The sequence below is a fragment of the Sarcophilus harrisii genome, chromosome 1 (genome assembly GCF_902635505.1).
Source record: "Sarcophilus harrisii chromosome 1, mSarHar1.11, whole genome shotgun sequence".
In the NCBI taxonomy this organism is placed as follows: domain Eukaryota; kingdom Metazoa; phylum Chordata; class Mammalia; order Dasyuromorphia; family Dasyuridae; genus Sarcophilus; species Sarcophilus harrisii.
The window spans coordinates 315,103,179-315,125,010 of NC_045426.1; the positions used below are offsets into that span (position 1 = coordinate 315,103,179).

The window sequence follows — 21,832 nt, forward strand, 5'->3', positions numbered from 1 at the left end:
CACCAGCTGCCCAATCAAAATCATGTGAGCAAGATCTAGGGCTGCCAAAATCAGCAAGTCAGAGTTTGAACCAGGTACTGAAGTTCCAGGTACTATGGTTCCTAGATCAGGGAGAATGTTAGACCACAGAAGCTAAGGATACTCAAAGAATTATCTAGTGAAATTATTCTTAAGATTTTTTTGTCTTTTGAGTTCTAAGTCTTTATAGGAAGCTCTGCTCTCTGGGAATTTTTTAGGTTCTTAAAAGGATACAATCCATGTCTGTTAAATTCAATCCCTATGGAAAGGAATAATTATTCTCACCCATTCCCAAGAACTTTTGGTTCTCTGTATCAGATGAGAAAGTCACATTTTTAATTCTGTGGGGAAAGAAATTCCTCTAAGAAGAGGCTAGTTAGGAGGACTCTTTGTCATCATCATACAGTTCTTTTTCTGGAGTCCTTTCAGTCCAGGGTCAAAGTTTGGGGTTCCTAACAATTCTTTGATATGTATAATCTGTTTAGATATATTGTGTATTAATATAGTACATATATTGAATCCCTATCTTCTGCTCTGCCTATATACAATATGTAAGCACAAGTAAGTGTGTGAACATATGTATATATATAAATTTATATTTGTAAATATCTTCATCTATAGATATATAGATACAAACATATACTTAGATGAAATATTCCTTCTCTTCATGCAGACATTATGTGCATGTTGTAACATGATATAAACGGTAGAGGCTCACCCGCTGGTTTAGGCCAAGTGTTAACAGGTGCCAGGAGAGGAAAAGCACTTAGTCTTCTGCCTATATTGTAATTATCAACTAAAAACTCTTACAATACTCTGCATAATCTTAATTTCCCCATTCAGCATAACCTTAGAGAGCAACATGCTCCTGCTAGTCATCCACTGACACTAAGAAAGATACTTAAAACCAGGTGAGAAGGCAGACAATCTATTTTCTACAATTTATTTTATTTCCAATTCAGAGAACAAAACATGTATTTGAATGACATAGTACAATAAAGATGATTACTTATGAAACTGCAAATATAGATTAAACCTTCTATATATAAATAACTCTCCTAATACATACATTTATAATTCTGCACAAGAAAAAATAGATCAAAGGGAGAAAAATAAGAAAGAAAAAAGCAAGCAAACAAAAAAAGATGAAAATACTATGTTGTGATCCACATTTAGTTTCCATAATCCTCTTTCTGGGTATAGATGTCTCTCTCCATCACAACTCTATTGGAATTGGTCTGAATCACCTCGTTGTTGAAAATAGCCATGTCCATCAGATAATCTTGTTGCTGTGTACAATGTTCTTTTGATTATATTCACTTCACTTAGCATCAGTTTATGTAAGTCTCTCCAGGCCTTTCTGAAATCCTGCTAATCATTTCTTTTAGAACAATAATATTCCAATAAAATTGGAATGCCATTCCAATATGGTAAACATTCATTTACCATAACTTATACAGCCATTCTCCAGCTGATGAGCATCCACTTGGTTTCCAGTTCCTTGACACTACAAAAAGGGCTGCCACAAATATTTTTGCACATGTGGGTCCTTTTCCCTTTTTTAGAGTTCATTTCTTACATCACAGTAGTATTCCCTCACAACCATACACCACAACTCACCCACTTCACCCTTCCCTAAAAATTCTGTCTCAATCCACATGCTTGTTCAAAAATCTCCCTCATCGAGCAATCTGGAATTATGCCCAAAAAGTTATCAAACTGTGCATACCCTTTAACCCAGCAGTGTTTCTACTGGGCTTATACCCCAAGGAGATACTAAAGAAGGGAAAGGGACCTGTATGTGCCAAAATGTTTGTGACAACCCTGTTTGTAGTGACTAGAAACTGGAAAATGAATGGATGTCCTTCAATTGGAGAATGGTTGAGTAAATTGTGGTATATGAATGTTATGGAATATTATTGTTCTGTAAGAAATGACCCGCAGGAGGAATACAGAGAGGCTTGGAGAGACTTATATGAACTGATGCTAAGTGAAATGAACAGAACCAGGAGATCATTATATACATCAACAACAATACTGTATGAAGATGTATTCTGATGGAAGTGGATTTCTTTGACAAAGAGACCTAATTCCGTTTCAATTGATCAATGATGGACAGAAGCAGCTACACCCAAAGAAAGAACACTGGGAAATGAGTGTAAACTTTCCAGGTTATTTTTAACCTTCTGAATCCAATTCTTCCTGTGCAACAAGAGAACTATTTGGTTCTGCACATATATATTGTATATAGGATATACTGCAACATATTCAACATATATAGGACTGTGCCATCTAGGGGAGGGGATGGAGGAAGAGAGGGGAAAAATCGGAACAGAAATGAGTGCAAGGGATAATGTTGTAAAAAATTATCCTGGCATGGGTTCTGTCAATAAAAAATTAATATAATAAAAAATAAAAAAAATTTTTAAATCTCCCTCATCCCAACCCATACATCCTTCTAAAAGTCCCTTTCCCTAGCCTGTCCCCCAGTTTTTTCATCTCTCTACATGTTCAGAAGACCTCAACACCCTTCCAGATGTACACATTGTTTCCTCTTCAATCCAGATGAAAATAAGATTCCACTATTAACAGTCTTCCCCCCCATTCTGTTTTAGTTCTTCCTTTCCAACTATATTGTTCCCTTTTACCTTTTCCTACCCAATTTTTTAAAATCACCCCCATCATTACAACCCAGCCCCAACATTTCTTTCAAACTATTTTAGTAAGGAGCTTGATAGTTTTAAGTATACTGATAACACTTTCATATACATAAATAAGTCATCAGTTTGACCTTAATAAATGCCTTTTAATTAGTTCTAGTAAACAGCTAAATTCTGCCAGATTCTGACATGCAACTTCTAGTCAGCAATTCCTTCAAATTTATTCTGGGCCCTGGAAATGAAATCCTAACCTTATGCATGAACTCTACTGCCATCTGTGCCCACATACCCAAACTGGATCTTTTGGCATTAAATCTTGTCTGTATCATAGAATTTTAGAGCTAGAGAGGATCTAGAAGGCATTGTTCTTGTCCAGCCCCCTTCACTACAGGAATCACTTCTACAAAATCCCTGATAGATATCCATCACTTGTTTAACAGACCATGGTAGATGCATCCAAAGACTTAATGGAAGAAACATCAAATTCCACATGTCTACAATATACTATGAATGTAGATTTAAGTTGCTAACAGTGATGGAACAGTTCTAATTAGAAACTCAGTATCACTCTCATTCTTATAATGAACACATAAAAAATTGTGGGTGCAGGGTACAGGGGAAGAAAATTCATTGTGAATTCAGCCACTACTTTACAATTAAAACCAAAGCCATAGTTACCACAATGTAACTATAATGATTTTTGCCAACCCTAAAAACAAGATTTTTGCTTGCCCTCTGGGGGAGGGGGTGGAGGGAGGGAGGGGAAAAATCGGAACAGAAGTGAGTGCAAGGGATAATGTTGTAAAAAATTATCCTGGCATGGATTCTGTCAATAAAAAATTATTAAAAAAAAAAAAAAACAAATTTTGCCTTTTGCCTAAAAACAGGATTCAGATTATTCACACAGACATATTTATTGATGCACAAATTCCCAACAAAGTAACCCAACTATTCAGTCCTTAATCTTATATTGAAATCTATACCATTATGGTATCCAAGCAAGAGAAATAAAGCAACTATTCATTAAAATTTGTGGGCCCACAGTTCCAATCATCTAGACTTTCTGAATCTCTTCTTTCACTGAAGTAATTAACTTGCACAAACATACACCCACACAGGCAGAAGAAGCTTGATAAGTGTTGAAAGTTCTTTGTGTTTGACTAAATAAAGGAACAATAAATTCTTAACTAAAATAACTTCAAAAAATAAGTGAATATGTGCATTTAAATATCAAGTTCATATACAGATAGGTCAAAACATAAAACACAGACATTCCCACATATCATGTTTAATATTTATCTGTAAAAAGCTTCTATGATAATCATTTGCCAAAGGGAGAGTACAAGTGCCTCAGATAAATATTCCCAATATTTGGTATTCAAATAGGGCTATTCCAATTATTTTTCCCAAGCTTACATCAGAATTCTAATACATATGAAATTAAGCTTCAAAATCATTAGAAGTCATCTCCTGCTTTCTACTTGCCACCACCTACAACCTTCTGGGAAAGATCCATAGCTTTAAGTATACTGATAACATTACATCATATTATATTACAGCACAGTAGTATTCCCTTACAATCATATACCATAACTTGTATAGCAATTCTTCTTCCCCCACTTTTCCACCCACTCACTTCCCTTCCCCTAAAAATCTTGTCTTAATCCACACACTTGTCCAAAAGTTCCCCTCTTCCCAACCCATACATCTTTTGAAAAGTCCCTTTCCTCAGCCTGTTCCTCAGGCTTTTCCTGAACATCTGATATTTTAATTATCTTTTCCTGTATTTTGAAAACCTTGAAATTTAGACACAAATAGTCCTCTGAAAGAATCTACTAGGTACGAACTGTCCTCTCCTTTTCATCATTTTTACTGAGCTCTCTCCCTTGCTTAGTTCTAAGTTCTTTTCAATGCACTTTTGACTCTTTGATTATAGATGAGCATGTTCTGAATTCAGAATGGCCCCTTGCCATCCATTAACTGAGCTCCTCTCCCCTTTAGGGAATGAGTCACTCCATATGTATAACAGGTATTTATTCCTCCAGGGAAAGTGTGTGACTCTTCAAACCTGACACACTCAGTCTACAGAATTGCTCTCTATTTTCTTTCACAAGATGGAGCTTTCTTAAAACATGTTATTGCTCTTCTTGTTATATGGGATGGAACTCCTGCCTTGTATCAGTTCCATTTGAGAGTCCTTGAGCATTTTTCCCCTACAGCAGCTAGGTGATCCAATGGATAGAGCCTGTAGTCAGGAAGGCTCATCTTCCTAAATTCAAATCTAATCTCAGACACTTAACTAGCTGTGTGACTCTAGCCAAGTCACTTATCCCTATTTGCCTCAGTTTCCTCACGTGTAGAATGAGCTGGAGAAGGAAACAGCAAATTACTTCAATATCTCTGCCAAAAATAAACAAAAACAAAAACAAAAACAAAATCCAAAACAAATGAAGTCATGAAGAATCAGACATGATAGGGGAAAAAAATGACTGCATGAATAAGCATAATTTCTGTTCTTTTGCTAATGAGTCCTTTATCTGTCATGAAGGTCTTGATCTCTTTCTTGTAGATGCCAAGCAAATAATTTATATCTCCCCAATATTCAGTTGGAGAAAAGGCTCACCTAACTTAACAGTTATTTTCCTAGCAGTTCCACTCAGCTACTAATTCTGTGATCAAGGCCCTCCACTGCCTAGGGACAAATGAATATATCTATTTTTGTTCTGATTAGAAAGATCCATATTATCAAGACCTGATATATTCCATCAAACATCCTTCCCCAAGCATTACATAATTTCCTCTTGGGATTTCAGTAAATGTGAGCTCATAATTATTTGGAGTCTTTTCAAGAACAAGTAACTAATAGTAGTGGACCATGCCTTCCCTGACAGGAAAGATTGGATTACCCCATTTTTTCTATGTCTTTGGTTTATCAATTCCATCCCACCCTCAATCTTAGGTAGAATTGAGAATCTTTGATAGGTTCAAGAGTAGGATAAAGCCCCACAAGTAAATGAGAGGATAAAGGCCCCACAAATAATTGAGAGGCACAACAAGACTTATTAGCTAGGCACATGAGAGAAGCCTTGTCCCCTGGAATGTGTTTAAGGGTGTCACCTGGGAAATTATGCCCAGTTCCAGCATTCTATATAATTTCCTTCTATGAAAATGAGAGTATAGAGACTAGATACCCTAGGAAAGCATATGAGGCCTTTCTTTCTCTAAATTAGATAAGAAAGGCATCTGACAGGATATTCTGGAGATTTTCCTAAAGCCCAGATCTGATCATGTCATTATTACCACCACTCTCATTCAATAAATTCCAGTGGCTCCTTATTACTCTCAGTATTAAACACAAATGTTCTATTGGCAACCCTAACCCTCATTCCTTTATAAGCTGACTCCTTCCTATATTTCTTCTTAAACTTTATTCCCCTCTGGGTACTTTATAATCCAGCAACATCTGCCTTGCTGTAGTGCCCTCCCAACACCATGACTGTTCACTAGCTGGAATGTTCTCCTTACCCACTTTTACACTCCCAAACTCCCCAAACCTCCTTTGAGATTCGGTTCATATCCTAACTTATGCTAGGAGACTTTTCCCAGTCCCTCCAGCTATGTGTCTTCTTCTCTGAGATAACCTTTCATCTACATATTTTGCATAAACATAGGTATTTAAATATTGTCTCTCCTCTTAGAATGTGATGTCAAGTACAGAGAGTATATTTTCTTTGTACCCCTATTCTTTGTATGCTTTGGGTAATACCTGACACATAGTAAGTGCTTATTAAAAAATCTGTTGACTGACCTGTGGGTCAAGGCAATCATGCAGCTATGGCCCCCTCTCCCTTACCAAAGAGTCAACCAAAGTAGAGCAAAGCAAAGATTGGAAAAGGGTCCTGAAGATCTGTGATAGCTGAAGTAGGGATCCAAAAGAAGGGACTGCAGAGCAAAGCCAACTTTGGATTGGAGATAAATAAGACTGGCAACTACCCTAAAATCCCTTAGCCATAGGAGAGCAAGCAGGAGATATTGCCAACCTCCAATCCAACATATTCCCTCTGTTTCTTTGATTGCTTGTCAAATCAATCTTGGTACGTTTTTAGTCCAAATTCCCTTCCTTTATCTTTCTTCCTGTGACCCAGACATAGAGAGGGTGGAGGGCAAGAGAGTAAGAAAGAAATGTCTGTCTCATTTTGTGGAATTGTGTGACAATAAATCAAATAAAAATGACCTAAATCCTATGAATAAAGCCAGTAGTGATAAATAATAAAGGCTCACCCTATAAACAGGGATAAGCTGATTTTCCTATCTTACTTTTTGAATATCACTCAGATCGTATTTCTAGGCCCTCAAGCCGGAAAAAGTTTGTTGGTAGAAGAGGGAGTGGTACCTATCTGTACTCCGAGTGCCCTCTGGTGAGCAATAGGAAATACTACAACCATTGGAAAAAGCCAACATATATGTACTGACTACCCTCTGATGTTGCTATTAATCTAGTTGATTGAAGAAAGTGCCAAAATTAAATTTTATGACTGAGTGATTAATCAATTGCATGGTAGACTACTCTGTGGTTTGCCAAAAGCACAGTAGAAGTCCTTCATATATAGATAGAGCTTCTCCCATACCACAAAATACATACCTACACATAACAGCCCAAATAAATGTTTGTTGATTGATTGATTGATTAAGTAATATGAACATTTAGCATTTCAGAGTCCAGAATATTTGTTTATTTTCTTGGTGAGAATGTATCTTATGGGAAGTTTCCTTAACTTATGCTAGGACAAAGGCCTCTGAAAAAGTAACTTAATGTAATGGAAAAAGCTCTGAATCTGGAGTTAGGAAATCCTGGATTCAAATTCTGTCCTGTACATTTACTAGCTATATGATCCTAAGCTAATTACTTGACCTCCCTAACCCTCAGGTTCTTCATCTATAAAATGGAAATAATAATGGTACATAGTTCCCAATATACTATGCCTTCTGTGTTCTCTTTTCCTTCATAAAAAAATCTGAGAGGACAAGTTTTTATTGAAAACTTTTGTAAAAACAAAATTAACACAACCAGGATAAGGAGGGAAGTTTATTAGGGGGAAAAATCTATTTCAAATATCAGTGAACCAGGTTTGACATTCAACATCCATAGGAAACTACAACTAAGCCCCTAAATAAGTACCAATAATGAATACCATGAAGTAGTTGTGTACATTCAAATTCAAGTTATAATTACATAAAATATATCCAATGAAAACATGCAGTGCAAATTTGAATAATGTTACCACTTCAAGGGGATTTGTTATTTATACAAATGGGAACTGTTTGTTACACAAATATAAGTCATTCCCTAATAATGGGCCAAAGGAAATGAACAGTTCTCAGAAGAATTGAAAACTACTAACTATACAAAATATTGCTCCAGTTTTCCAAAGAATGAGCATTTATTAAATACCTACAACATATCAAGAATTGGTGCTGTAGACTCTGGCCATATAAAGATAAAAAATCAAAGTCCCTACTTTTGAATTGTTTACATCTTTTTTTAATTAATTAATTTATTTTTATTTATTATAATAACTTTTTATTGACAGAACCCATGCCAGGGTAATTTTTTACAACATTATCCCTTGCACTCACTTTTTCCCCTCTCTCCCTCCACCCCCTCCCCTAGATGGCAAGCAATCCTATATATGCTGAATATGTCGCAGTATATCCTAGATACAATATATGTGTCCAGAACCAAACAGTTCTCTTATTGCACGTGAAGAATTGGATTCAGAAGGTAAAAATAACCCGGGAAGAAAAACAAAAATGCAAACAGTTTACATTCATTTCCCAGTGTGTGTTCTTTGGGTGTAGCTGCTTCTGTCCATCATTGATCAATTGAAACTGAATTAGGTCTCTTTGTCAAAGAAAATCCACTTCCATCAAAATACAGCTTCATACAGTATAATTGTTGAAGTATATAATCTCCTGGTTCTGCTCATTTCACTTAGCATCAGTTCATGTAAGTCTCTCGCCTCTTTGTATTCATCTTGCTGGTCATTTCTTACAGAATAAATTGTTTATATCTTATATAAATCATTAATAATAAGAGAAATGCAGATACAAACAATTTTGAGATTTTGCCTCACATTAAGCAAACTGGCAAATGAGATAAAAAATGAAAATAAACAATGTTGGAAGAATTGTGAAAAGACAGGAATTTTAACACATTTTGGAACAGCTAGATAAGGCTGTGGATTGAGTTCCGGGTCTGAATTCAGAAAAACTCATCTTCCTGAGTTCAAATACAGTCTCAAACACTTACTAGCTATGTGACCCTAGAAAATTCACTTAAGCTGCTTGTCTTAATTCCTCAACTATAAAATGAGTTGGAGAAGGAAAAGTCAAAAACATGCCAAGAAAACCCCAAATGAAATCATAAAAAGTCTGATATGACTGAAATTACTCAACAACCAAAAAAATACATTATTGATAGAGCTGTAAATTGGTCCATCCACTCTGGAAAATCCCACAGAAGTCAATGATAAGAAAGAAAGGTCTCGTATATACCAAAATATTTATAGCAGGACTGTTTGTAGTAACAGAAAATTGTAAACAAAGTAGATGCCTATCATTTGGGGAATGGCTAAACAAAAGTGATGCATGAATGGAATTGAATATTACCACATTATAAGATTTGGTGAATATTATGAATACAGAGAAGCATAAGAATATTCTTGTGAAGTAATGCAAAGTGAAATAAACAAAACCAGGAAAATACTACATATCTGTAGTATCAAATTGAAATGGAAAAGGGGGCCAATAACCCTCCCTGTATTGACTTAGAAAACCATACATTACCTGTGTTATATTTTATTTGTATTTATTTTGTTCAGTATTTCCCAGTTGCATTTTAATCAGGTTGGGATCACACTGGACAATGCTGAAGGTTTCAACGGAGCCTCATGGCTATGTGTTTAACATATCTACTACAGACAATTACTGCATCAATGTAAATAGAATAAAAATAATAAGACAATAAAAACTGAATTCTATAAAATTATAATAACCAAGTCCAATACCAAATAGAAATAAAAGGGGACACATCTCTCCTATCTTTGCAGAGGTCAGGGACAAAAAGTGTGAAACACGGGCTTATGATACTGAAAATGTTTGATATCTTGGTTAGTCTTGCTAAACTGTTTTTTATTACTTTTTCATTTTTATTCTTTCTTATAAGAGATTACTCTCTAAAAGGAATAATACTGGGAAATATGAGTGATATAAAATAGGCATACATACATATATAGATATGTGTATTATAAACATGCACATGTACATATATGTGCATTTACATATATAAATTAAAAAAGAAAAGAAACACTTCTGTGCTTGGAAGTGTGTGAAGACAGGGAACAGATAGGAAGGAAGTGCTATGAAAGGGCACCTAGATACAACAGTAGTAGCAGTAGAGGCACATAATTAAGGCTGAGCTGTGACATATCTCTGAACCTCATAAATCAGGTTGGCTCAGGGTAGAAATAATAATAATAATAATAAACTAATATCTATATAGCACTATTATATGCCAGGCACTCTGCTAAGCTTTTACAATTATTATCTTATTTGAAAATTCAAAACATCTCTGGGAAGGGGCGTTGGAGCCAAGATGGCAGAGTAAAGGTAGGAACAACAACTCTGGGAAATAGGTATTATCCCCATTTTACATATGATGAAACTAAGACAAACAGAGATTTAAGTGACAGTTAGTTAGTATCTGAGGCTTTATTTGAACTGAGTCAGAATCTGAGGCTTTATTTGAACTGAGGTCTTTCTGACTCAAGTCCAGCATAGTCTTCTCTAGAATAACTAGGAGATCCAAGTTTTCATAAGTGAAAGATGAAAAAGCTCTGACCATTGAGGAATTGAGAAAGAATTATCACAGAATAAAATGGATTTTCTCATTAAGTAATGAGTTCCCCATTGATATGGATGCTCAAGCTAAGGGCTATAACAGTTTGCCAGAGAGGCCACAAAGTGATTCATAGCAATTTTGACAACAGACTTTCTAAGGTCCCTTCCAATTCAAAGAATGTGAGATTTTTATTCCACTAATTCTTGTTATAACATATTGTATTGCTAAACTATTATTCAAGCAATTAAATTATTGTAGTTAAATAAGTTATTTTTAATTATCCCACATAATGTAATTCTATTCTTTTGCTACAAAGACACTTTGGCCTTTAGGAAAGGAAGAGAGGAAAAGGAAAGGATATTTAGGATATACTAGTCTTTGTCAAATTCAGAATTAGTTGACTCATCTACTAACATTCCTAGTGTTTGTCACAAGCCCCTAGAACTATATAGAGGAGCTTCTCCCACAGAAAGCCAGTCCTGTTTGCACCAGCCACCTAACCCTTCAGAAGCAGAATGGTTGCCTCGGGGAATGGCTGCAGAGCAAATGCTGATCTGTACTGGCAGAAGGAATTTCCATATCAGGAGGGGAAATGAAAGGGAAAGAGAATAAGGATTTTTAAGTGCCTATCATGTGTCAGGCACTGTAGAAAGCACTTTGCAAATATTTTTTATTAATGAAATCACAGGTCCAGTCCAAAATATTTATATCTCATATGTACACACACACACACACACACACACACATAATGTTGCTATAGCAGGCTCCAGCTTGCCCCTGACTTCCCTACTACATAGTGGCTTAGTTCAAGCTAAGCATTCCAAATTCTGTTAAGCAATTCTCCCATAATACAGTTTCAAGTTCATTCTTCCTTCTGGATACTATTCTCTGGAGACCTTAATCTACTCAATGTGCAGTCAAAATGTGGTGTTCCAGACCTGAATGCAGTACTCCAGGTTTATAGCTTAACCTGTTCAATTAACAGTCCTCTTCTAGCCTCTCTTCTTACAGCCTGAGCTCACTTCAGCTTTATTGGCAGCCACATCACCCTGCCTGTTGACTCATTGGCTCCAATCCATTATGAATTTAGCCTTATTAACTTCACTTTCAGAGGGGGCCATTCTCTGACATCATCTTCAGATTCCGGAGAACAACCTAATTGGGAACAAGTAGTCTACTATTCACAGATGACAGTATATATATATATATATATATATATATATATATATATATATATATACATAAACTGTGTAGCGACAAGAAATTTAAGATCCAGATGTTTGGGGCTGACTAAATTATACACTGTGTCTGTATCTATTTTGTAAATATCCTGCCTTGTTAGTTTTGTGTATATTCTGTGTTTCCATGCATCTGTAAGCTCCCTTCCATCCAGAGTTACATCACCTTTTTCCAGGAGTATGCTGGTAAATGTTTTAACATCTAGTTCAGAGCAGGAAGAAAATGTACACACAACACAGTTTTATGTTTAATGTGAATTAACTTTTTTCTATCACTTTCTTAAATCTAAACAAATAATAAATCATACCCTGTAGTGTTTGCCAATTTTCATAATATAAAAACTTACACTGAAAATTTAATAATCAGACCCCAAAAGATGGAAGAACTGGCTCCCCCACCCCAATGCTATTCTCTTGCCTTCTGTGTATTCCTCTATAGTGCCTAGGTCAGAACTCTGCCTACTATTGACTGTTCTAATGTCATCTAAGTCATTCTCCTAAGAAATAAGTGAAACCATCTGGGAGTAGCTGGAGACAATTAGAGGTCAAATGTTAGGACATTTGTCATTTATTCATTTATTCATTCATTCAACCAGTGAAAGAGGTATTAAAATCTTTACTGTGTACACTGCTGTGCTACATAGTAGCAGAATGGGGCCACAGCTATAAGAGAAAACTTTATAGGCAGCAAGGAAATCAGCTTCCTCAGATAACCTAGCTTTTATGCCCCCTTCCCAGTATTGTTTGTTTCTAGCATTTAGCACATAGTAAGCACTTAATAAATGTTTATTTGTTTGTTTATTCATTCATTCCAGTTCTACAGGCTCTTGTTAGGACAAACACTATCACTGTCATATCCACACACTTTGGAATACTGCAATGAATACTTGTTGGATTCAGGAAAGACCTAAATGAAAATTTCAAATTTTTCTAAATTGAAAAATGAAAAAGGAAAATTCTAGCTTCAACATTTACTAGTTGTATATACTTGGCTGGTCATGTGACCCCTTAGAGCCTCAGTTTCCTCATATGTAAATAATACAAATAATGATATCACATTGTAAGGAAAGGATTTTCTAGTTCTTAAAACATTCTATATGTGAATCATTCCTTTTAATGACATCTTAGCCAGAATGCATACAAATCTCTTTTCTCTTTTCAAACAAGTTGGGTTTTTTTTCCCCAAATGAATTTTTTTTAAACTAAGGGAAAAAATGTTTAAGGGAAAATTTGTCCTACAGAGTATATATTTCTTCTCTATCCTGAAATTACTTTTTTGAGCCTAGATCCAAAAGAGACTTAGTAGTACAGGATATAAAAGCCTGGATTTGGGGTCAGAGGTGCTGAGTTTAAATTCTTGCTCTGCCATTTACTCTGTGACCTTGAACAAATCATCTTTTCTATGCCTCTATTTTCTTTTTTTTTTTATTTTTTAATAGCTTTTTATTTACAAGTTATATGCATGGGTAATTTTACAGCATTGACAATTGCCTAACCTTTTGTTCCAATTTTTCCCCTCCTTCCCCCCACCCCTTCCCCTAGATGGCAGGATGACCAATACATGTTAAATATATTAAAGTATAAATTAGAAACACAATAAGTATACATGACCAAAACGTTATTTTGCTGTACAAAAAGAATCGGACTCTGAAATATTGTACAATTAGTCTGTGAAGGAAATCCAAAATGCAGGCAGGCAAAAATATAGGGATTGGGAATTGAATGTAATGGTTCTTAGTCATCTCCCAGAGTTCTTTCGCTGGGTGTAGCTGGTTCAGTTCATTACTGCTCCATTGGAAATGATTTGGTTGATCTCCTTGCTGAGGATGGCCTGGTCCATCAGAATTGATCATCATATAGTATTGTTGTTGAAGTATATAATGATCTCCTGGCCCTGCTCGTTTCACTCAGCATCAGTTCGTGTAAGTCTCTTATGCTTCTATTTTCTCACCTATACAATATAAGAGTTAGAATGGTTGAATTGTAATGTCCCTTCTAGCTTATCTTGGAGTTTCACATTTATCTCTAAGTGTCATCTTGTTAAATTTTGTCATCCATCATAATCAATTAAGATAGTTTAGGATCCTCCTAAAATCCAACATATTCATTTAACCCTTCCAAATTCTTTCCCCCTCAAAAAAAAAAAAAAAAAAAAACAAAAAAACAAAAACAAAAACAACTTTGCTTAATGTGCCATCTATGTCTTGGGTGACATTTTATGCGGAAAATCAAAAGATGCTAAGACTGATAAAGATATTTGAAAAATAGAAGTGAGGACACCAAATTGACAAATGAGGATTACAAAAGTGGAGGGAAACACCTCAGGGGGACAGTATGAGTGGTCAGAAGAATAGGTGAGAATACTTGGTGATAGATGAAGACAATCAAGGAGAAAAATAAGGTATGCATGACCCACTTCAAATTTTTTACTTCTTAGGGAAGAAGGGAGAGGAGGAAGGAAGAAAAGAATTTGGAACTCAAAATTTTAAAAAATAAATGTTAAAATAGTTTTTACATGTAATTAGGGAGAAAGTAAAATATTTCCCCCCAAAGGGAAGAAAAGTGAAGATAATTAGTAGATGGGTCATTAGGGATGTTGGGTTTTCTGCCAATGTACCTCCAAATCTAGGGATTCCTCTTTCATCAATTTTTTTCCTTTTGTGAGCCCCAAGAATTGAAATACTTGTTTCCTTCTGGCTTGGTATCTCCAATTACTTCTTACTGGGAAGTTTTCACTCCTCATAGAAATGCAATTATTACTTCCACATTGTGAGAGTTAAGGTAAGACATTCTGAGATCTGCAAAATCTCCATAAAATATTTTAGCTGTTTCTTCTTACCAAAGAAGTCTGAATTGTTTCTTCTTTTTTATAGGGTGTTTACAAAATCGTATTATAAAGTGTGGATTAAATATTTGGTCATAAGCTCTGTGTCAGCTACTGCCCGTGCTGGGTCATCTGTGTTTTCTGCAAAACTCCTAAAGAATCCCCATTTAATTTCTTCTGCCATCCTATGATATACTGAAGCTTAATGGGGGAAAGTTGTAATGTAACTGTAGTTAAAATCACCCAGTTTCTTCTTCTCCCTCTTGACCTTAGGCACTTAGTCCCCGGATATTTTCTAATAGTTTTTAAATATCTGTAGCTAAAAGGAACAGATCAGAAAAGGTGGAGGGGGCATAATATGATATAATGGGAAAAAATATTAGAAAATTTTAAGGAAAACTTTAATGTGGTAAAAAGAGCACTGGACTGGGGAGCAGAGCCTGGGATTCAAACCCAACAGTCAAAAGACTTGAGTTCAAATTCTGACCTTACCAGTTACTATTTTACTATATTGATTAAGACCCAACTTCCCTGAGCCCCAGTTTCCTTACCTATAACTATATGATCTCTTAAGATTACTTCTAGCTCTAAATCTAGGTTCCTACAAAACATAAGTCTTGCAATCATAACTACATATATGTAATCGATGTCAAATCTCAGTGGAAAGGGGAGGAAGGGAGAGAATGTGTAATTCAGAATTTGAAAAAGAGAATATTAACATTTTTTTACATGTAATTGGGGGGGGATAAAATATTAAACTTTTTGTAAGTCTTACTACCAAAACTTATATTTGTATAAGGAACCTGACTCTTTGATCAGAGTAAACAGGCCTTAAGAGTGAGCACAAAGCTTACATGTACTATATTTGGTATTCTTTAAAATATAAAGGAAACTTAGTCTATTCCCTTTCAGGCTTTTCAAGAACATTCATTTTTAACTTGTTCTAACAGACCCATATGCCCAATCTGACTTTTATCCTAAGGGCTTTTTTTTCAAGCCTTGTAGGATAGAAGGGGCCCAGGAAGTGAACACAGATATGAATACTGGGTTTGGGATACACAAAATATGTAGATGAGATTCATCTATTACTCAGAGAAAACTGTAGACTATATCTCTCATTCTCCTACTTTGGAGTCATCTTAGGTCATTTCCTGACAACTTCTTTCTCTCTCTCTCTCTCTCTCTCTCTCTCTCTCTCTCTCTCGTCTCTCTCCCCTTCTGTCTCTCTTTCTGTCTCTCTGTCTGTCTCTCTCTGTTTCTCTCTCTGTGTCTGTCTGTCTGTCTGTCTCTGTTTCTCTCTCTATGTCTGTCTGTCTGTCTCTCTCTTTCTCTCTCTCTCTCTCTCTCTCTCTCTCTCTCTCTCTCTCTCCTGACTTAAAAATAAAAATCAAGTCACTGTTTATTTTTAACCTCCTCTCCTCTTCTCCCCCTCAATGAGTCAGGCAGCAAAGTATTAACTCCTAGAGAAGACTTCAGAACGCTGTTATAGTGGCTCCCTGCTCTTAAGTCCGTGTTAATGTCTTATTATCCCCATGCTCACTTCTGCAACTCAAAAGGGTGGGTTTTCATAGAATTCAGCCTGGTCACGGCTTTATAATCTTTGCAATGAGTTAAACCGTAGCCTCACAAGTAATGTCTGCAAGTAAGTTACTCATTGTCTCTGAGCCTCAGTTTACCTATTTCCCTGAGTCTAAGGTTCATTTGTCCCCTGCCTGTCTGGGATTTACAGAGCCATACATACAGTCTGGATTGGGCAAGGTGAATGATCTCTGCTTCATCATTTCTGGTTAGAGCTGCACCTCAGGTAGAGTATCATTTTAATATTACTATTGATGACTTCCATCTTCCAAAAAGAACTCTGGCATTTCAGCCACCTCATATTCTTTTTTCAACTCCATTTCTACTGGTTCTGCTTTTTCTTCCCTCTGTCACAGTCTCTTAAAATAATAATTTCATCTTTTAAAGAAGAATTATCTTTCAGACTGACAAAGTCCTCCCAATTCTCCCCTACTCAGTCCAAAGCTACTCTTCTCTGTCCTTCTACCCTTATAGGCTTATATTTCTCACCTTAGGCATTGTTAAGGTGGCCCTCTGGGAGGACCCTGGTGAACTTCTCATAATCTAGAGAACTTTCGATCATTGCTTAAAAATTATACCAACTTCTGTGATAATCTTTGATAGATTTCTTCTGGAAATCTCCTTCCAAAACATCTGGTATTCGAGAACCCCTTTCCCTATCCCTCTTGACAAAGTTACTTCCATATAATTTTGATAGGTCTATCTTTGAATAATCTTAGTTACAACTGTTTGTACCTCTGCACTAATTACAGTCTTAGCATATTCCCCAGCTCAACATAACTACCTACTAATTGGGACTCTATTCCCCTACAACTATTTTCTCATAACCTAGAGCTCAGTCTACTCTGTGAAGTCGCAGGAGTTCTACTGTTCTAAATTAGAGTTTCAGTTCTGTATGCAAGTCCTCAAGCATACATCTTTAGTACAGATCCCAGACAACTCAGAAACCTTTTTTACATCTTAGGTTTCAATGTATAAGTTTGGGACAAACAATTAAACAACTCATGACTCCTAGCCGCCATACAATACAAGTATTACCAAACCATATAAGAGACACCTAACTCCAACAACAAAAGCATTTAATGAAAGAAACACAAAGTAAAAAATAAGCCAAGGGGTAGAATCTACTCTGCACTTTATATAATTGGGTACAATCTACTACAATTCTCCAAACAGGGAGATAGAGAAAAAACCTCCGTAGGTCTCTGAAACCTCTGAAAGGTCAAACCTGAAACTTAATTATGGGAGTATCACGAAATACTAACACTTCTTCCCATCTCTACTCACTTCCATGAATCACAGCCTTTTCCCCCTTATTTCTGTCTCAGAGTTTGGCTCTTTGCTTACAGTTCTTCAGAAGTACTTCCATCTCTACCCCTAGTCACTTCTTTCTATATACTATCTGTTCTCTTCCTTTTTTTTTCAGGTGTGAACATCTGACGAATAACATCATAGGATTCTGACATCCTGGAATTTCTCTAATGAATATGATCTCTTAACTCTGAGCAGTTAAAAGCATCTTGTAATGTTTCCACTAAGGACATGGGTTATTCCTGTCCAAAGAAGTTTTAGATCCTCTACTTATAATCAAATTGTTGGGATGAAGGGTTCCTATCATTACGAATTCTCAGGGACAATTCTCTGACCCAGCGTGACTACCTTTTCATGGTTGTTCTTTTTAGTGGGCCCCAGGAATTTAATGCCTATTCCTTCTGGCTGCTGTTAATCATTGCTTCTGATTAGGAAGAATTTCACTCCTTCCTTCCCCTCATTCCAATAGCATGGAAACAAAATCTCTAATGTTCTCTACCTGTCCCTGTCCCTGTCCCTGTCCCTGAAGCAAATGCACAAAGGTTTGCTTCTGTACACTTCAGGTTTTAAGAGTTTTTATTGTTAGTAAAAAGATAAGGAAACATGGCTGCAAGATATCTTGACAATTAAAATTATTCCTGGTGTTCAGGGACTACAGATTGACTCCATTGATTATTTCTTAATTCACTTCTTTGTTTTTAGAGTCAATCCTGACATATCTCTCAATTATTTTATTCCTGGGGCTAACACCACTTAATCCAATGGCTCCTGGATGTCCCTTTCTTTTTTTTAAAGGCCCTTTTCATGGTTCTACCATATTTCTCTCATAAATCTCCAGGGGTTCTGTATAGTACTTCAGATAAAATACAAGCTACTTGCCCGGAAATCCCTTTATAATCTGGCTATACCTGCCTTTCAAATTTGTTGCATGTTACTACTTTTTACTCTATATTCCAACTAAATTGGCCTCCCCACCAAAATTCAACTTTCCATCCTTTAACAAAGGCCTAGAGTTCATTCCCTCTGGGCTCTGCTGAATAGAATCTTTAATTTCATTCAATATTTAAGTTTCTAAAGCCTTTACTGATTCCTCCTAATTATTAGTGCTCTTCCTCCAAAATTTATCTATCTCTTTATATGTTCTACCTTTCAGTCTAATGTAAGTTTTCATGGCCTTGCACATAGTAGCTGCTTAATAAATGTTGAATTAATTTAGGGAGGGAAAGCAACCCCTTTCCAATTTGATATTGGATTTTGATTTAAATAGGTTCTTTTGCCCCTCATAGGATCACAGGAAGATACCATTTAATCCAAAATCCTCATAAGATAGGTGAGAAACTGAATCCCAGAAATCTGAAATGATCTGGTCAGAAGCATGCAGCTAATTAGTATTAAGTTCAGAACTAGAAGAAAAAATGCCAGAAATGTCTACCTCCTTTTCATAAACTGAGGAAGTTGTATTAGATGATTTTTAAGGTCCCTATAACTCTAACATTCTAGAATTCTATCTTCCAATTTGGATTAGAAAAGTTCACTCATAATGAAAACTCTTCCAAGAATAAGTGAGACTATTTGGGGATAACTGAAAATTCTTGAGGCATAAGTAAGGTATCTGGAGAACAGAAGGGACTAGCTGCTGCAGTATGTCCATAATTTCATTCATAAAGAGCTAGAAGAGACCTTAGGAGTCATGTAATCCAACTTTCTCATTTTACAGATGAAGAAACTAAGGTCCAGAGAAGTTTAATAACTTGACCAAGTTTATGTAAGTAATGAGTGGCAAAATGATCATTTGAAGCCAGCAACTTTGACTCCTAGTAAACTTGTTTCATTGAACCATAACACTGTTACCCTTGAAATAGAGGTATCTGCTCTTGAGGTATCAGCCCTGAAGAAGAGAATGGATAGGAGCATAAATGAAAGTCTTCCAAACTGTCCAGTCAGGTGGTCCACCTAATTTACCCCAGCTTTGTGCAGCATGACCCCTTTTCTGGTCACTCAGTCCTCTTCTGTCCCTCCTGTCCTCAGGTCTTTACATTGGTTGGCGTTGCCCTCATTACCTATGGGACTGCTACCGTATTGGAAATGAGTCAAAGTGCTTTTGTGGACACCTGCTGGCCAATCACCGGATCGTCTCAGGTAGAAAAGAAAAAGGTAGAAGATGGGAAGCAGAATTCTCCTATCACAGAGAGCAGAGGGCATCCAGATCCAGTTTTACAGCAGGGAGATAAAGGCTGGATCCTCTCAGGCACTGGGGAATGGCCTAGATCCTGTCAGTTATGGGAGGGATAGATCATTCCCCACCTGCTATTTCCCCCCACACAGATATATCTGTTCCCTGTACCAAGACTGCATGCCGGTGTCAAATGTTCTGCTTCATCCCATCACGGCCAGAAGAAGTAGGAGAGTTCTGGCTTCAGAAACGATCCGGTTTTGATCCCAAAGCTTGGAGGGCCCTTTGTCGTTGCAAACACAACCACGAGGAGCACTTAGCCACGGGGTCCCATGCCTGTCGACATCGTGGTATCACTCCCCTGGGAACGGGTGATGGGAAATGCTAATGGAGGGAGGGATAAAAGGATTAATTGATTGAAGAAAATAGAATTGTGAGTGGAGATGGAGCACTGGCTACTGTGGGAAGTAACTTAGGGAGTGAAAGCAACCAAGGGTATTTATAGTAGTTCTTTGGGAGCACAAAAGACTCAAAAGAGATTTATTTGCTAGAGTAATGGAAAAAAGTGGAATTAGGGAAACCAAAGCCCTCCTCTCAGGATTTTTTTTTAATCCAAACTCGGGTCTTCCAGATGCACAAAAGAATGAGATTTATTTACAACTGATCTGGTTTCACACAAAAGTGTCATTTTAGGGATGGAAATAGGGGATAGAAATAGCACTGGGAATGAAAAAGAAAAGGGGACAAAATCAGAATAGGAAGGCGAGCAGAGATAATGGATTCCCATTACCTCATCATTCCCATGATGAGAGATTGGGCATGGGAATAGAGGCTAGTTATATAGACATCGGGGTTCAGAATAGGGTTAGAATGCAAGTGGGGATGGGGCTGAAGTTTAAAATGGGAGTGGTGAGAGGAATGAGAATTGAGAGGGAAGTGTTTTATGAATATGAGTGAAAAGAATGAAAATGGGAAGATCTAAGTGGGAGAGGGGAACCAAGATTAGAGGATGCTCTATTTTTTTCCATGTCTTCTGCGGCTGCTGCCCCCTTCCCTCGGCGGGTTCACAGGCTGCCAGTGTAACTTCTTCCAGTCAAACTTCCTTTGTGCCGCGTGTGACCGAAGATGGGAGGAGCACGAGACCTTCTTTGAATCGGAGGAGACCAGGAGGCAGGGAGGGCGACCAATTGGTGAGAAGAGCCGTTCGACGAAGGTTGCTGTACAATGAGGGGGACATGTGGAGAATGGAGTGCTATGGTGAGGGGGACTGTGCGCTAAGGGGGGGGGGGGGGCATGGTGAGGGAGGCGTCTGGAGGAGTGAGGAGGATTGTACATGGAATGGAGCCATGTGTACAAAGTGTGATCAGTTACACCACATGGTGAAGAGCCAGGTAGTAAAGCACTGCCGCAGCCACAGCTGTCTCTCCTGGGTCTTCTCCTCCCTTCTCCCCATTCTGCCTTCTCTCCCTAGCTTCTGGAGGTGGCTTGGGTGCTGCCATCACCATACATACTTCCTATGGGGTTCACATATTCCCCAGCCCCCTTAGTTGTAGCCAACACAAAGCTACAGTTTAGCGAAAGGAACTTTTTTTACTCAAAAATTAAAGGGAAAGAGAACAAAACTAATAAGAATAACTAACACATTGGCATAAAAAGAGAGGAGAATTTTTTTTAATCCAAATTTAACTGAAGTCTAAACAAAGTTGATTGGTTTGACTGATCCAGCTTAGAGAGCAACAAGTCACTGGTTCTATTCCTTTATTTCAACTTCTGACTCACTTCCTTCCATCCTCAAAATTAGATGGAAAGAATAAGGTTTTTGCTCCATTTGCCTCCTTCTCTCCTTGGAGGTATCAAACAAAGGAGCGAGCAGAAGGAGGAAACTGTGGCTCAAATTTATGTTATCAAATTGGATCAATTCCCCAAATTCTCCCTGAAGACTCATCCTTGAGGGATTCTCAGTTCAGGGAGAAGGACTTATCCTAAAGTCCCTTAATTATGTTTTTATAGCATATAGTATGTTAAATAAACACTAAAATTGGATATGCATATTAAATCCCAACAAAGCAAGATGAGCATTCCCCTTACAAGACCAGATGGAAAGATAGCCTTATGAGGGTGGTAAGGGAG

At 37.0% G+C, this 21,832-nt stretch overlaps 1 protein-coding gene across 11 annotated transcripts in view; it reads left to right on the top strand.

The window, feature by feature from the left end:
- The window catches only part of FAM221B (family with sequence similarity 221 member B), a 50,927-nt gene that overhangs the window by 28,278 nt on the left and 817 nt on the right, over positions 1–21,832 (top strand). For 5 of the 11 annotated variants that reach the window (XM_031945335.1, XM_031945336.1, XM_031945337.1 and 2 more), the window contains 3 exons: positions 19,558–19,683; positions 19,855–20,052; positions 20,773–20,892. In XM_031945335.1, coding sequence (XP_031801195.1) covers positions 19,558–19,683; positions 19,855–20,052; positions 20,773–20,892 — 444 coding nt within the window. Of the gene's footprint in view, positions 1–19,557; positions 19,684–19,854; positions 20,053–20,772; positions 20,960–21,832 lie in introns of all 11 variants that reach the window. The other 6 variants (XM_031945338.1, XM_031945340.1, XM_031945345.1 and 3 more) reach the window with 3 other exon arrangements.